At 38.5% G+C, this 16,394-nt stretch overlaps 1 protein-coding gene across 30 annotated transcripts in view; it reads right to left on the bottom strand.

Moving 5' to 3' along the window:
- Nucleotides 1-16,394, bottom strand: part of PTPRD (protein tyrosine phosphatase receptor type D) — a 2,222,737-nt gene that overhangs the window by 118,078 nt on the left and 2,088,265 nt on the right. For 20 of the 30 annotated variants that reach the window (XM_089678099.1, XM_089678100.1, XM_089678098.1 and 17 more), the window contains 3 exons: nucleotides 8,848-9,008; nucleotides 7,458-7,472; nucleotides 3,426-3,538 (listed from right to left, as the gene is read on the bottom strand). In XM_089678099.1, the coding sequence (XP_089534225.1) occupies nucleotides 3,426-3,538; nucleotides 7,458-7,472; nucleotides 8,848-9,008 (289 nt within the window). The remainder of the gene's footprint in view (nucleotides 1-3,425; nucleotides 3,539-7,457; nucleotides 7,473-8,847; nucleotides 9,009-16,394) is intronic. The other 10 variants (XM_089678103.1, XM_089678104.1, XM_089678126.1 and 7 more) reach the window with 1 other exon arrangement.

Genomic DNA, 16,394 nt, shown 5'->3' with positions numbered 1-16,394 from the left:
CTCTGCTGCAGGCACTCCTATGGAGCACTGTATAGCAAGATTGAAAGCCCAGAAGCTGCAGAAACTACTGGGGCTAAGTGACATTTTAAAATGGCCCTGAGTGGCTCTGGGATATATAGCCATTGTCCCTGTGACATTTTTAAACACTGCTGGGGACTACAGTGGGTATTAAATAAAGAATTATTTAGTAGGCCCATTCTCTTATCACAACTGGTTGACAGTCACACAGTAACAACCATGTCAATACGTCTAACCAGTTTGATGTAATCATAAAATATTGTTTTGCAGAAATTCCAAAGTTTTGCAGGCAACTACTGAATAATGGGCTTACCTTATTTCCTAATTTATATATTTTCAGAGCTAATAGACATAATGCCCTTTGTGTCAGGTCATTCCATGTAGTTTAATAACCTGCTGAGTCAGTAAAGATTGCTAAATGAAAAGCCAAACCATCTCATCTATTTAAATATTGATGCAGCCTAATTAGCCATTCTTACCTAATTAATAAACACTGAAAGCTGTTATTTTTATATATCAATGTATACATGGTTTCATGACTGGGGGATAACTAATATGTTTAGGCAATCACCTTGAAGTCTCATTGATTAAGTAAAAGCTTTCTTTTTGTGGTTTTAAATGGGCTTTAACATAGATTTATGACGTCTAATAACTGTAGTCTTATGAAGTTATGGGATAACGGTGCAAACACTTAAATGCACTACAATTTAACAGTACTTGGAAAGGTAAAGTGCTGGCCAATGTTTTAACAACACAGTACTACTACTACTATGGTGTCTTTTTATGAAACTGAGATCAGCAGTGATCCTAAGGCTTGTTACTGATCTCAGATCATTAGTGGTTTAGGAAACAGATTATCAGCGGAGAACATGTTCTCCGCTGATAATCTCTGCACACGAAGAATCTGTCACTGACAGAAATGGCCAGTGTATGAAGCAGCGATGTCAATCCTTCACTGGTGATCTATGTGAAAATTCTCCCTCCAGATTCTCCAGTCCAGAGGTGGAGAATTGGGGAGAGAAGAGTGAATCCCAGGAGAACTGAGGAGGAAGGAGGAAGATTATTGACTTCCTTCATCCTCAATCAGAGCCCCCAAGACAGTGGAAGGTAGGTGTATGTATGTGTGTGCAGTGTGGTACTGAGCAGTCTCCAAACGAAGCAGCGGTAGTTTACCACTGCTTAGTAAACTGTGTGTTTGACTGATCTCTTAATGTAATCTCGTGAGATTACAGTAACAGCAGCCGTTTTCTAGAGTTCAAAACGTTTGTAGATCACTTCACTCCTCATTAGAAGTGATCCACACCGCTTCATGAACAGGCATTTAGAGGAGAACTGTCTCCTCGGGGAATGCCATAGAACTGAGCAGCGGTCATTTACCGCTGCATGATAAAAGGACACCTATGACTAATTTTTAAAAATATTCCCAGATCGTGTATGCTAAATAAATGAAAGTAAGTTAAACAGAACACAGGAAATATGACACTATTAACCACTTCAACTCTAACATGTGAATCATTGTTTTAATGAACAAAGAAGGCTTTTTTTCTGATATTGTCTTGCAAAAATGCTTTTTATGCAATCTTTAGGAAAAAAAAACACAAAACAAAACAAGCGTTAGTTAAAAAAAAAAAAAAGTGCTACTATAGTTAAAAAGTATATATTTTATTCTGTAAATTATCCTGTTAAAATGACACTAAAAAAATGAGTCTGGTAAAAAGCACTGCAAAAGTATTTACAAATTAAATAAAGCATTTCTTTTTAATGTTGCACTTTTTAAAAAGTGATGCTAAAAAAAAATTACCGTATTTTTCGCCGTATAAGACGCACTTTTTCTTCCCCAAAACTGGGGGGGGAAAAGTTGGTGCGTCTTATACGACGAATAGAGAGAGAATCCGTCAGGCGCGGCCACGGCCGTAGGAAAGGCCGCGGCTTTGGCCTATCTCTGGAGCGGTCGGCCATCTTAGTACACCCGGCGGTGCGCGCTGACGTCATCACCCCCTCTGCTCGTGGATCAGCCCTGAAGACCAGAACGGCGCAGGAACACGGCAAGAGGAACGCGCGGAGCAAAGGTAAGTGAATTGACACAATATGGGGAATGAATTACTATAGGGGGGATGAATTACTATAGGGGGGATGAATTACTATATGGGGGATTAATTACTATGGGGGATGAATTACTATATTGGGGATGAATTACTATATGGGGGATGAATTACTATGGGGGATGAATTACTATGGGGGATGAATTACTATGGGGGATGAATTACTATATGGGGGATTAATTACTATATGGGGGATGAATTACTATGGGGGATGAATTACTATAGGGGGGATGAATTACTATAGGGGGGATGAATTACTATGGGGGATGAATTACTATGGGGGATGAATTACTATATGGGGGATGAATTACTATAGGGGGGATGAATTACTATATGGGAGATGAATTACTATATGGGGGATGAATTACTATATGGGGGATGAATTACTATGGGGGATGAATTACTATAGGGGGGATGAATTACTATGGGGGATGAATTACTATATGGGGGATGAATTACTATATGTATTGGGTTCAGAATCTTTTTTTTCTAGATTTTCCTCCTTTAAAATTGGGTGCGTCTTATATTCCGGAGCGTCTTATATGGCGAAAAATACGGTACAAACAATACAAATGAAAATGAAAAAATGTTTACATATTAATGGTTTAAGCATGTCATCTCCTTTTGCACTCCATCCAAGTTATTTATTTTATTTGGATGGATTACAGACCGTGTTGACACCTATTTCCAGAATTAAGATAATCCTAAAAAAATTAGAACTCTTTCAACAATAGGTGCTTACAGTACCTCAAAAAACTCTTAAAGCTCATTGCATTAGCCCTCTGAAAATCTGTATTTTGTGGCTTCATCGCTGCTTGTTTTAACCCCTAAAAACCTGCACCACAATCGTGTGCATTGCACATGGCTGCAGAGCTGTTAATTTGAATGGGTCGTGTTTGGTGAGCATTACTGACTGCAATAGGCAACTGGGGGAAAACCTTTTGCTGTGAGCACCCCTATCTGCCACCTCTGCCTTTGAGAGGTGATAAAAACACAGCTCAATTGCATGTTTCTACTGACTTATAACTGTAAATATAAACGTAGCTTTAAAGTGCTCCTGCCGTACCGCAAAAACACTATCTACAACTAAAGATTAATGCTAGTTTTATATTTTTAAAATATGTGTATAAAACATAGTCCAGTATGTCTCTTAATAAGTGTTTTTTAAAAACATAAAAGACAAAAATACTCTAAATTTGACACATATACACAAGTTTTGAAATAAACTTAAAATGATGAGATTTAAAAAAATGACTTGAGATACTTTTATGGCATAAAGTAATAAGAGAGAACAATACTACTCACCTGGTGTCTGGAAATTAAGACGCCTGAGTTCAACAGGATCAGTGGGGTGATGGGATGGGATCTCCTTATTGTTAGGCAAACTGCTCTTTCTCGAGTCTGACTCCGTCCTTTTCCTGTGTAAGAAAATTTACAGTAAGAGATAATCTGCCAGTATAGCTTCAGACATTACAACAGTATTGATACATGGTCAAATAAGTGCAACACAGATATACAACACCAACTACACACACACACAAAGTTACATGTTAACCACTTGAACTCGGGGCGGTTTTACCCCCTTTATGACCAGAGCATTTTTTGTTATTCAGCACTGTGATACTTTAACTGACAATAGCTGGGTCATGCAACAATGTACCCAAATGAAATGTATATACTTTTTCCACACAAATAGAGATTACTTTTGGTTGTATTTGATTCTTTTTTTGTTTATATAGCAAAAAAAAAAACCCAGTGGTGGTTTTTTTTTGCTATATAAACAAAAAAAGAACAAAACTTTTGGAAAAAAAAAGATATTTTCTACTTTCTGTTATAGAAACAATTGAGTACTGCCCATGATACTTTTTTATTTGCACTAACATACAATTTTCAGGACAAGCTTTCGAAGTATGTCCCCTTTTCAAGGTCCAAGCAGTACTACTTTGTCCAAGAACTACTTGGTCTGGGCAGTACTGCTTGGACTTTGAAGAAGGGGACAAACCCTGAAAGCTTCTCCTGAAAATTGTATGTTAGTGCAAATGAAAAAGTATCACGGACAGTACTCAATTGTTTCTGTTGCAAGTGCAGTAATACAGCTACAATCACCTTAAGCAACTTTCTGTTATAAAACATATCCAATAAAGAAAAATAACATTTCTTCATATATTTTGCTACGTCTTTGGTAAAAAAAAAAAAAAATCCCAATAAGGGAATATTAATTGGTTTCTGTGAAAGATTTAGTGTCTACAAACTATGGTATGTATATTTGAAAATTGATCAATCCTGATGTGACCCCTTTCTGGAAAGTAGACAGTCCAAGTTGCATTTTTTTTGTCACAATTTTTTTGTAAAATGGAGAAATTAAATAATTTTTTTCTACAATTTTTTCTACATACTGTCACCATTACAGTACAGCATCGTCATATGATTGGCTTGGTGGTGATCAGAGATACTGACTGGTGACAGTATGTTAAAAAAAATATTCTATTTAATTTTTTCCCTTTTTTTAACTGTTTTTTGTTACATACACTCATCAGAGTAGTTCAGTGTCACCATAGTGACACTGTGCTACTCTAGGGGACTGTTGAGAATTTTTTTTTTTACACTATGATTGCTGTTACAGTAATGAACAATGTAATAGCAACTGTTTGAACAGTCATGAATGTATTTCATACACAACAGCTGTGCTTAATATAGTGATACTCTGATTGGCCCACATCTATCACATGGTACAGGGTGCTGTGATTGGCCCACATACCATATTATAGCTGTAGGCCAATCACAGCAACGCTATAGCAAGCACAGATGATATGAATAAAACTCATTCATAACAATTTGTTTACATTGTGATCATGGGATCCACTGTTTCCGGTGGACATAGCGGTTGCGGGAACGATGAGCTGCATGCCCCAAAAGGTGCACTAGCGCGCATGTGCTGAGTAACATACATTTAAGTTGCTCAGCCTGGCTGTGTCCACAGTGAAAAAGAGCGGATGTAAAGTGGTTAATATATCAATTATTTTTTACTACAACTAATAAAATATATTTGTGAAAGACCAAATGCTATTGATTTAAAAATGATCTATAAAGAAGAAAACCCTTCAAAGATGTTTTTAAAGCTGTATTAAAGACTCTCTTTTTTACGTAAACTGAAAAAAAAGGGCTATACTTACCTACTCTAGGACATTGCACAGAGTGACCCTTTACTTCTCCTGGGGTCCCCCACCTATGCTGTCTGCTCCTACTCTCCTGAGTTTTTCCCCATAGCAAGTTGTTTGCTATGGAGACACGAGTGCAGACATACTCCTAAGCTGGGCTATGTGCATCCATAGACACACACCATGACTGAACCATTGGCTCCCTCTGCTATCAATCGGTCCTGTGAGAGCAGGCAGACAGACTGTAGATGAGCACAGTGCTGGATTGATGTAAATATTGGGGGGGGTTGAACAAATAGCTAGTGAAATGTTTTTTCCTTAATGCATGTAACTAGCTCAGCTCTCCAGAACAATTGTTTTAATTTAAATCCATTTGTTTCAATGAGTTGCTAATATATAATTCCCTTGCATGTACTCAAAAAACAACAGTTTGAAACTGTTATTTTAAACATATACTGCATGCTCAGCTCACTTTCTTCCAAATACTATTTTTATAGACATTTATCAAGAATTTCATTGGAACGCTGTATTGGTTTTCTTAAATGTATAGTAGTTGTCTGTGGGAAAAGTGTTAATTTTTGTTAACAGACCATTGACACAAAGACAGATGGAGGCCTACAAGAGCATATTAGCTCATTTATATGTTGTCAGTTTACGGGGGTTTCTAAATTGTGTTAAGGAGCCAAGACCATTGCTTTTTGTAAACATATGGCTAATTGTTTTCTGGACAACACTGACTGATTCCCCTGCAAATGCTTCTCTGGCTTTGCATGCTTGAAATCATCTACCACCTTTTGGATGAAGCGAGCTACAATGAGCTAAAGCCATGGCTGAGTTGTTTAATGTGTGACAAAAGAACTCATCAGTTTCCTATCTTAATAAAATCTCATGCCAGTGCCATTTTCGGCAAGCATTTTCTGCACACTTTTAGCATAACAAAGACGAGGAGTTTATTACCTATACAGAAGTATTGGAAACATTTAATTATTTGTAGGTGACGATATCAGCAAACTGAATACTAATTACAGAAAGTAAGCCCCGGCAAGACAAGGCTTGCAAGTGAGCTCAAGAAGAGAAAATTAATAAATTCTGTGACTTGCCAGCAAGGTCTTCACTTCGAATAACAAAGCTAAATTAGAATAGGAATACTGAATAATGGTCTGGTAAGTCAGCTATAGTGTATTTGTTAGCATTACAAAGGTTTCTTCTTGTTTATTTTTCACCCACAGAAAATATAGTTCAATTTTATACTAGTCTCAGTTCCTCTCTAACATGTTTTTACATTTCAAATAGTAAACCGTTTTCGCTTGTAGTCTTAGGCATATATTATGCAGATATTTTAAAACCTCTCATTTTTTACAGCTAGAAGAGTATGGCACTCATTGGGATACACTAAATAGTTCACAGTTCTGAAGAACCTTCTTATAGTTTTTATTCATTGTTGCTGAGGAGCAGCTAAATTATCTTGATTTTTAATACAGTCTCTGAGCCAGGAGTCTTAAATAGTATCATGAGCAGCACTCAACATTTTTTTGTATATGGGTTACAGTATCATGAGCGTGTGATAAAGTAAAAAACATATAAATGCACTACATGATGTCATACTGCATATGTTATGTTGTAGATTTCGAGTGTTTCTCTGTACAATGCCTGGGTCTCAGCCCTTTCACACACAGGCAAAATAGAGAAGCATGTACAAAGATTTATCATTGGTTATACAAATCTGGCAGTAGATTTTTGTGCAGTGGGCCAGTTATGGTACTCCTCATCTCCTTAGAGTATAGGCCCAGAAACATCTGGTAAACACTTATAGTACATGCATAGAACTATAGTGATACAGAACAATCAATCATTTCACCTTTGTGCTTCATAAGGCTCTATAGGTAAACCTAATTGATGACTATATATATATATATATATATATATATATATATATATATATATACACACACACATACAGGGGTTTATGTGGTAATACTGGATAATGCAAAATCTGGTGCAGCTCTGCATAAAATCAATCAGCTTCAAGGTTTTTTTTTGCCAAACCTTAATTGAACAAGCTGATGTTAGAAGCTGATTAGCTACCATGCACAGCTGCACCAGATTCTGAGTGCACCACTTTTAGTAAATCTACCCCACAGAGTCGACAGTTATTATACCACTGTGAAACATTTCTCACCTGTCTGGTTTACTGCTCCATTTTAAAGAAGCACAAAAGAAAAAGGTTAAATGTTAGACGACAAGTAAAGATCCAAATTTATGATATGTATTACAAGCTAGTTAACTAACACACTGAGACCGCTACAACCTTTTATAGTATATGCAAGCAATCAAGCAAAAATCAAATCATAATAAAACTGCATTTTCACTTAATGCTGACCATAATTTAACTTTATGTACACCACTACAATTTGTTGCTAGGGAACGTATCTATGAACTTGAAGTTCTAACCCATTAATTGCCATACGCTACCTTAGAAAGTGGCAGCAAAGCAGCCTGGCCTCACAGAGAACCTATCCACAGATGCAGTGAAGTTATAGAAGTACCAGAGCTGCTTGAACTGTAGCAGAGCCTGGGTAAGTTTTTTTCTTTTATTGCAAATGGCAATATTCATAGCAGTAGCAGTGTAACTAAAGTACATTTTTCACTTCATTTGAACTTGAAGAGTTAGCATAAAAAAAAATTTAAATGCCAATGTGCAAAGGCTGAACTGCATTTGTCCATGGGCAGTTGGTTTAACAACTTTTCCACTACAAATATAATGAACTGTGAATTTGTGGAAACTAACATAGATAGTCTTGATTTATAGTATGAGTTTGTATATTATATGTATCTTAAAGCGGAGTTCCACTCAAAAGTGGAAGCTCCGCTTATTTGCCTCCTCCTCCCCTCCACTGCCATATTTGGCACCTTTTGGGGGGGAAGGGGGAGCGGATACCTGTTTTTGACAGGTACCAACTGCCACTTCTGGCACAGTTCGCCTTGGCGAAGTGTGCTGGAAGTTCGGCCCCCTCCTGTTTCACAGGTCCCAGAAGACTGCTGGACCAATTAGGAGGCACAGTGCGACTCGCGCATGCGCAGTGGGCACCCAGGTGTGAAGCCACAAGCTGTCACAGCCTGGTGCCCACAGTTGACATGCCAGCACCGTGGAGAAGAGAAGGGGAGAAGGGACAGTGTGGGTGAGAACATTGCTGGACTCTGGGACAGGTAAGTGTGTGTTTATTAAAAGTAGAATTTTTTTAGCTGCTGACTTTTAGTAAACACAAAACATCTCGAACTCTGCTTTAAGCTACACTAAAATGTGAATGCATTATTTATTTGTAATGAAGTAGGTGTTTTTATATATATATATATATATATATATATATATATATATATGTATATATATACACATACACACACAGTCTATCTATCTGTGTTCTTATTTCCGAACTGTTAGAAAAAAAAAATAAAGATGATTTAGCAGCCCAAAATAATGTAAATCATTGTACAAATAGCAATAGGATAATCGTGCACTTCTGCATCTCTGAACTCCAGGTGTCACTTTTATTGCGCACAGTAAAACTTACCTCTTATAAAGTAGAATTGCTATCACAATACAGATGATGAAAACCACAGCAAGAACTGGTCCCACTACCCATATCAATCCCTCTTCTTCATCTGTTATTGGCTGTGGATCAAGTTCCATCGAGACAACGGGATCTGAATAGGGGCTTGTGGCATACATTGTCTGAAAATATTCAGGTATGAATCAGTATAAGCAGTTTTGTTTACATCAGCTAATATATACAGTGATAATACTCAGAAAGTTCTCACGTAAATGGCCTGCACCTATAGCAAGGGCACTATTTAACTTTGGCCAAAGCTGCACAGTAAGTTTTTATTTACAGACACCCCTTACCTGCATTGTCAGTTTTTTGGTAAAGGCTAACTATACCTTTAAAGTGAATCAGTTGCTTTACCCTGCATATGCAACACACAGGTTCATCCTAAATACTTTACTGTTAAAATTAACCATTGGGCTACAAGGATAATGAAATATTTTTGCTACTGAAAGGCTTTTCAGCTTGTTGGAATCAATTGATTTACAACACTGCAACAAGTGGTTAAATCTTTCAGCAGCAAATACATTTAATTAACTGTGTAGTTTTAGCCTTTGAAATCACTATACAATAGACTCTTCAAGATATGACCACCTACAAGATCGGCAATGACCCCTACTCAGTGCATTGAAGCTCCTGGTACTATAATAGACAGTAAACAGAATATTCGGTTAGCAGCATATGTCTTTCGATCCACAAATCCGTGAACTGGCTTAACAATAATAACGAGGAACAAATTATCCTAGATAAATTTACCAGCATTGTTCATTATGTTATTACACCTGCATGATTCAATTCATGATCTCTAGCCAATATATGTGCAAATCCATATAGGCACAATCATTATTTTGTAGTGCTGAAGTGCTTGGTATGTATGTAAAATGCAGTTTTATTCCCATGTTATTAAAAAAAAATACATTTTCAAAAATCTATGTTGTGCTCAAACAAATTAGAGTGCAATCTATGCGGAATCTTTTCCCAGAAAGCTGTAATTTGCTTACATATTAGCTATAAATTGGCAGAATATAACTTTCCGTTCATGTCTGTTATCATGTGGCTGGAATGATGTTCGCCCGTAAAAGCTATTTATTCATGCAATCCCCAGACAAAGCAGGAACCTTTCATTTTCCACAGACATTTTAAAATATATAACTGCTGGAAAGTTCATGCCTCAGTACTTTCTGTAATAATCTCCGAGAGGAAGGTCTATCAATTGCAGAGCATCTCTGAACAGGAAATGAGGAAATTGGTACCACTCTTCACATTTGCAAGAGTCACACACCATTCAGATATTATTCAATACACTGCTACAGTTGTGACCAAAATTATTCAACCCCCACTGAAATTGAGTGTTTTGGCCAGTTTGACATTGCTTTTGATCATTCAGTCATCTTGCTTACATTTACATTAAAGAGGCACTTGTAGGTCAGACAAATATAACATAACAGTTATAATGAAATAACCACAAATGTCTTTTCTGTGCTCACAGCATTATCAGTTTTATTCAACCCCCAAGTGACATTCAATCTTAGTACTTAGTACAGCATCCTTTTACAGTTATAACAGCTTTTAAACGTGAAGCATAGCTTGACACAAGTGTCTTGCAGCGATCTACGGGTATCTTCGCCCATTCTTCATGGGCAAAGGCCTCCAGTTCAGTCACATTCTTAGGCTTGCGCACTGCAACTGCTTTCTTTAAGTCCCACCAGAGGTTCTCAATCGGATTTAAGTCTGGTGACTGCGATGGCCACTCCAAAATGTTCCAGCCTTTCCTCTGCAACCATGCTCTAGTGGACTTGGAGGTATGCTTGGGATCATTGTCCTGTTGAAAGGTCCAACGTCTCCCAAGCCTCAGGTGTGTGACGGACTGCATCACGTTTCCATCCAATATCTCCTGGTACTGAAGAGAATTCATGGTACCTTGCACACGCTGAAGCTTCCCTGTACCTGCAGAAGCAAAACAGCCCCAAAGCATGATTGACCCTCCACCATGCTTCACAGTAGGCAAGGTGTTCTTTTCATCATAGGCCTTGTTCTTCCTCCTCCAAACATAGCGTTGATCCATGGGCCCAAACAGTTCTAATTTTGTTTCATCAGTCCACAGAACACTATCCCACAACTTTTGTGGTTTGTCCACATGGCTTTTGGCATACTGCAGTCGACTCTTCTTATTCTTTGGAGACAGCAAGGGGGTACGCCTGGGAGTTCTGGCACGGAGGCCTTCATTACGCAGTGTGCGTCTTATTGTCTGGGCTGAAACGTCTGTACCCACATCTGACAAATCTTTTCTCAGTTCCTCAGCAGTCACACGGGGACTTCTCTCCACTCTACGCTTCAGGTAGCGCACAGCAGTCGAAGTCAGCATCTTCTTTCTGCCACGACCAGGTAGCGTTTCAACAGTGCCCTTTGCCTTGAATTTGCGAATGATGCTTCCTAAGGTGTCTCTTGGTATGTTTAACATCTTTGCAATCTTCTTATAGCCATTGCCCTTCCTGTGAAGAGAAATCACCTCTTCTCTTGTCTTCCTGGACCATTCTCTTGCCTTCACCATGTTTGTAACCACACCAGTAAATGTCTAGAAGGAGCTGAGTATCACAGTCATTTTAAAGCTGCCTAATTGGTGCTTATTATGCTTGATTGCTGCTCGGTGACATCCACAGGTGTTTTCAATACCTGATGGAAAGCACCTGTATGAACCTCTGTTCTTCAGAGTGGTAGTCTTTAAGGGGTTGAATAATTGTGGCAATGAAGAAACCACATAAGAACCATTTACTACTGTATTACATAAACAATTGATGTCATTTTAGTTGCATTTGGGTAGTTACAACGTCCTTGTAGGATTTGATTCTGAATACAATTCCAAATGTACACTATAGTCCCTAAACCCCTTTACAGCATTGGGGGTTGAATAATTTTGGTCACAACTGTAATTACATTCTTAGGTATTACAAGTGGAAAAATGGAAGGTTAATGCAAGTCATATCTAAGGTAATTAGAAATAACATGAGGCAGGTTTTAATCCATAAAGCTAGTGGATTAATGAAACATTTTGCATACCACCTTTAACATACACATCACCAGTCAGGGAAGATACATGAATTATACTCAGTGGCGCTATTTTAAGCTGTTACATCTGGTTGGAAAGCCTTGAGCAGACTCAGAACATGCTTGTAAGATTACATGTCCTACTTGGTCTGGTAAAGTCCTAGACTCTTCCAGACTAATTAGGCTTAGTTCCTGGTAAAGTCTGGACTTTGCCTGCTCAGTTTGCTTGCCAAGATCAATCAATTACAACACAAATTTGAAGATAAAGCAAGGTTAATTATGTGCTAATTACGTTTAACGTCTACGTGTAAAGCCATTTTTGGGATAGAGAATGGAAGGTTTACAAACTCTGTTTTTTTCTTTTTTTGCCATCTGTCTCCCATTATTGAGGCACTTTATTTTACATCCCAATAGATACACAACAGGAAGTGAGAGGAAATCTCAGCAAAGTGAGGGTTCTCCTCTCTTAAAAAAACTGTTACTACAAGTGTCCTCAAATACTAAAATATTACCCCTCTATTTCTGTTTCAGTGACACCCTAACGTTTAGAATTTCCCCTATGGTGATACAGCTACCAATAAAACCTGGGAGAAATGAGGTACTTGCAGAATATCTAAAATGCAAAAAATTATATATTGCATTCTACCAGTCCTTAGATGAGGTGGCTGCATTAGTTTTCTTTTGTTAGTTTTTTTACCTTTTCACCTAGGGATCTTACCAGTGACATACTTCCTGTCTTAGGGTGACTACACTCACTCTTCAACTGTATCTATTGAGGAGCAACAAAGCCACCCAGCAACATTTTCCACCATGGAGAAGCTAGGGTTAATTGGATTGGTGGATTTAGAAGGATCTTACTAAAGTGAATAACAAATTAAAGTCTAACTCCAACTATCACTTCTTAAGCAGTTGCAACAACGGCTTATTTTTCCTTTTGGGATAAAATTTTCACTATGATAACTGCTTCCCGTCCTCCTTATAGCAGAAATACTGCTACAGGGCAGCACGGGTGTGTGAAATCACGTATAAATATGTGATTTTGCATTTCCAGGTAGGGGGCGCATGTGTGCCCTACCTGCGCCACCATTCGCGGCCGTGGCTGTCAATCACCGGGTCGCGGTAATTACTCGCTGGCGCCTGGTGATTTCCGAAGATCTCCGATGAGGAGGAGGACTGTTTTGTTTACTAACAGTCCTCCTCCCTGTCAGCTCAGGCACATTGCTCTGGATGGCTGTGCACAGCACAGCCATCTACACCAGTGTGATTACAGTGAAGCACACTGACACGGCCCCTTAGTAAAAAACTCCCTGCACACAGTTAACCCTTTGATCGCCCCACATGTTAACCCCTTCCGGCCCAGTGCCAGTAGTACAGTGTCAGTGCTTTTTTTTTTAGCACTGATCACTGTATTGGTGTCACTGGGGATGCCAGTGACACCAAGTCAGTTCCCCCCAGTGTTAGAATGTCCACCGCAGTCCCACTATAAGTCGCTGATCGCCGCCATTACTTGTAAAAATAAAAAATTATTTAAAATTCCAGTATATATACCTCCATTTGTAAACACTATGATTTTTACGTAAACCAATTAATATGCACATATTGGGATTTTTTTGTAGCAGAGACATGTAGCAGAATACATTTTGGTATAAATTTATGATGAAATTAGATTTTTAACATTTTTTTTACTGGACATGTTTAATAGCAAAAAGTTAAAAACATAGTTTTTTTCTCAAAATTGTCGGTGTATTTTTTTTTTTACCGCAGGTGATCAAATACCACCAAAAGAAAGCTCTATTCATGGTAAAAAAAGAACGTAAATTTTATTTGGGTGCAGCGTTGCATGACCATGCAATTGTCAGTCAAAGTAATGCAGTGCCGTAATGCAAAAAATGACCTGGTCAGGAAGGGGGGTAAATCTTCTGGAGGGCAAGCCATTAATAAAAGTCAACCATTGTAAACATCCGTGTCAGTGCTAAATGATTTTCTCAACTTTTTAACTTCCATTTTGCTGGACAAATTGGTCTGTTTGAGGAAGTAGAAGAATAATAGACTTACTGAAAAGCTCAACAGGTAATATGTCTGCTGATCTTTCCAGGGGGGACTCAAAAACAAAATGATGTGTTAATGCTGTTGACAGACTGTATCATATATTTCTTTTTTTTTTATTTTGCCCATAGTTACTCCTCAAGAGTGCTGGCTATAGTCATTATCAAGAAAAATTTTCTCAATCGACAGAGGATAGATATCATGTACATATACAGTACATGTGATGAATACAAAAAGGAAGGTGAGCACTCTTCATATATACTCTATATTTACAGCATATATGTTGGTGTTTACATATTTTTAGCACTATATTTTTGGCTATACAATTTACAAATGTATATACAGTTGTGACCAAAATTATTCAACCCCCAATGCTGTAAAGGGGTTTAGGGACTATAGTGTACATTTGGAATTGTATTCAGAATCAAATCCTACAAGGACGTTGTAACTACCCAAATGCAACTAAAATGACATCAATTGTTTATGTAATACAGTAGTAAATGGTTCTTATGTGGTTTCTTCATTGCCACAATTATTCAACCCCTTAAAGACTACCACTCTGAAGAACAGAGGTTCATACAGGTGCTTTCCATCAGGTATTGAAAACACCTGTGGATGTCACCGAGCAGCAATCAAGCATAATAAGCACCAATTAGGCAGCTTTAAAATGACTGTGATACTCAGCTCCTTCTAGACATTTACTGGTGTGGTTACAAACATGGTGAAGGCAAGAGAATGGTCCAGGAAGACAAGAGAAGAGGTGATTTCTCTTCACAGGAAGGGCAATGGCTATAAGAAGATTGCAAAGATGTTAAACATACCAAGAGACACCTTAGGAAGCATCATTCGCAAATTCAAGGCAAAGGGCACTGTTGAAACGCTACCTGGTCGTGGCAGAAAGAAGATGCTGACTTCGACTGCTGTGCGCTACCTGAAGCGTAGAGTGGAGAGAAGTCCCCGTGTGACTGCTGAGGAACTGAGAAAAGATTTGTCAGATGTGGGTACAGAAGTTTCAGCCCAGACAATAAGACGCACACTGCGTAATGAAGGCCTCCGTGCCAGAACTCCCAGGCGTACCCCCTTGCTGTCTCCAAAGAATAAGAAGAGTCGACTGCAGTATGCCAAAAGCCATGTGGACAAACCACAAAAGTTGTGGGATAGTGTTCTGTGGACTGATGAAACAAAATTAGAACTGTTTGGGCCCATGGATCAACGCTATGTTTGGAGGAGGAAGAACAAGGCCTATGATGAAAAGAACACCTTGCCTACTGTGAAGCATGGTGGAGGGTCAATCATGCTTTGGGGCTGTTTTGCTTCTGCAGGTACAGGGAAGCTTCAGCGTGTGCAAGGTACCATGAATTCTCTTCAGTACCAGGAGATATTGGATGGAAACGTGATGCAGTCCGTCACACACCTGAGGCTTGGGAGACGTTGGACCTTTCAACAGGACAATGATCCCAAGCATACCTCCAAGTCCACTAGAGCATGGTTGCAGAGGAAAGGCTGGAACATTTTGGAGTGGCCATCGCAGTCACCAGACTTAAATCCGATTGAGAACCTCTGGTGGGACTTAAAGAAAGCAGTTGCAGTGCGCAAGCCTAAGAATGTGACTGAACTGGAGGCCTTTGCCCATGAAGAATGGGCGAAGATACCCGTAGATCGCTGCAAGACACTTGTGTCAAGCTATGCTTCACGTTTAAAAGCTGTTATAACTGTAAAAGGATGCTGTACTAAGTACTAAGATTGAATGTCACTTGGGGGTTGAATAAAACTGATAATGCTGTGAGCACAGAAAAGACATTTGTGGTTATTTCATTATAACTGTTATGTTATATTTGTCTGACCTACAAGTGCCTCTTTAATGTAAATGTAAGCAAGATGACTGAATGATCAAAAGCAATGTCAAACTGGCCAAAACACTCAATTTCAGTGGGGGTTGAATAATTTTGGTCACAACTGTATTTTTTACAGAAATATATGTCTACACTCTAATAATTAATATCAAATGTGTTTATTATTAGCCCTGATGACATGAATCTTTCATGTATTGGCTTGCCTGGGACCTTTTCAACTATATAAAGAATGCCATGGTATATTACATTCTGTTGGAAACAATCACTGCCCTTCCTGAGTGCAGTGCTTGCATTCTTTTTGTTTTCACTACAAAGATAAAGAGCTGACATGGTTGCTAACCTCTCCCCACTATCCAAACTAAAGAAAAAACATTTGGCTTTATAAACACTTTGATTTTTTTTACTTATGGATGCAGAAATTGTTCCACAAGTAACAGTGCAAGAGTTAAGCCAGTTTCCCCCTAACAGTCTTTGTGCTTTGCCCTTACCCTCTCTTCAGCCCAATTTGATCCACAGTGCCCATATTTAAATGAAACAGTTTTTGTTACCATATTCACCACCACCACCAGC

This window comes from Staurois parvus, unplaced genomic scaffold (genome assembly GCF_062004578.1).
Source record: "Staurois parvus isolate SC_StPar_1 unplaced genomic scaffold, SC_StPar_1.0 ptg000198l, whole genome shotgun sequence".
In the NCBI taxonomy this organism is placed as follows: domain Eukaryota; kingdom Metazoa; phylum Chordata; class Amphibia; order Anura; family Ranidae; genus Staurois; species Staurois parvus.
This window is presented reverse-complemented; position numbering and strand designations above follow the sequence as displayed.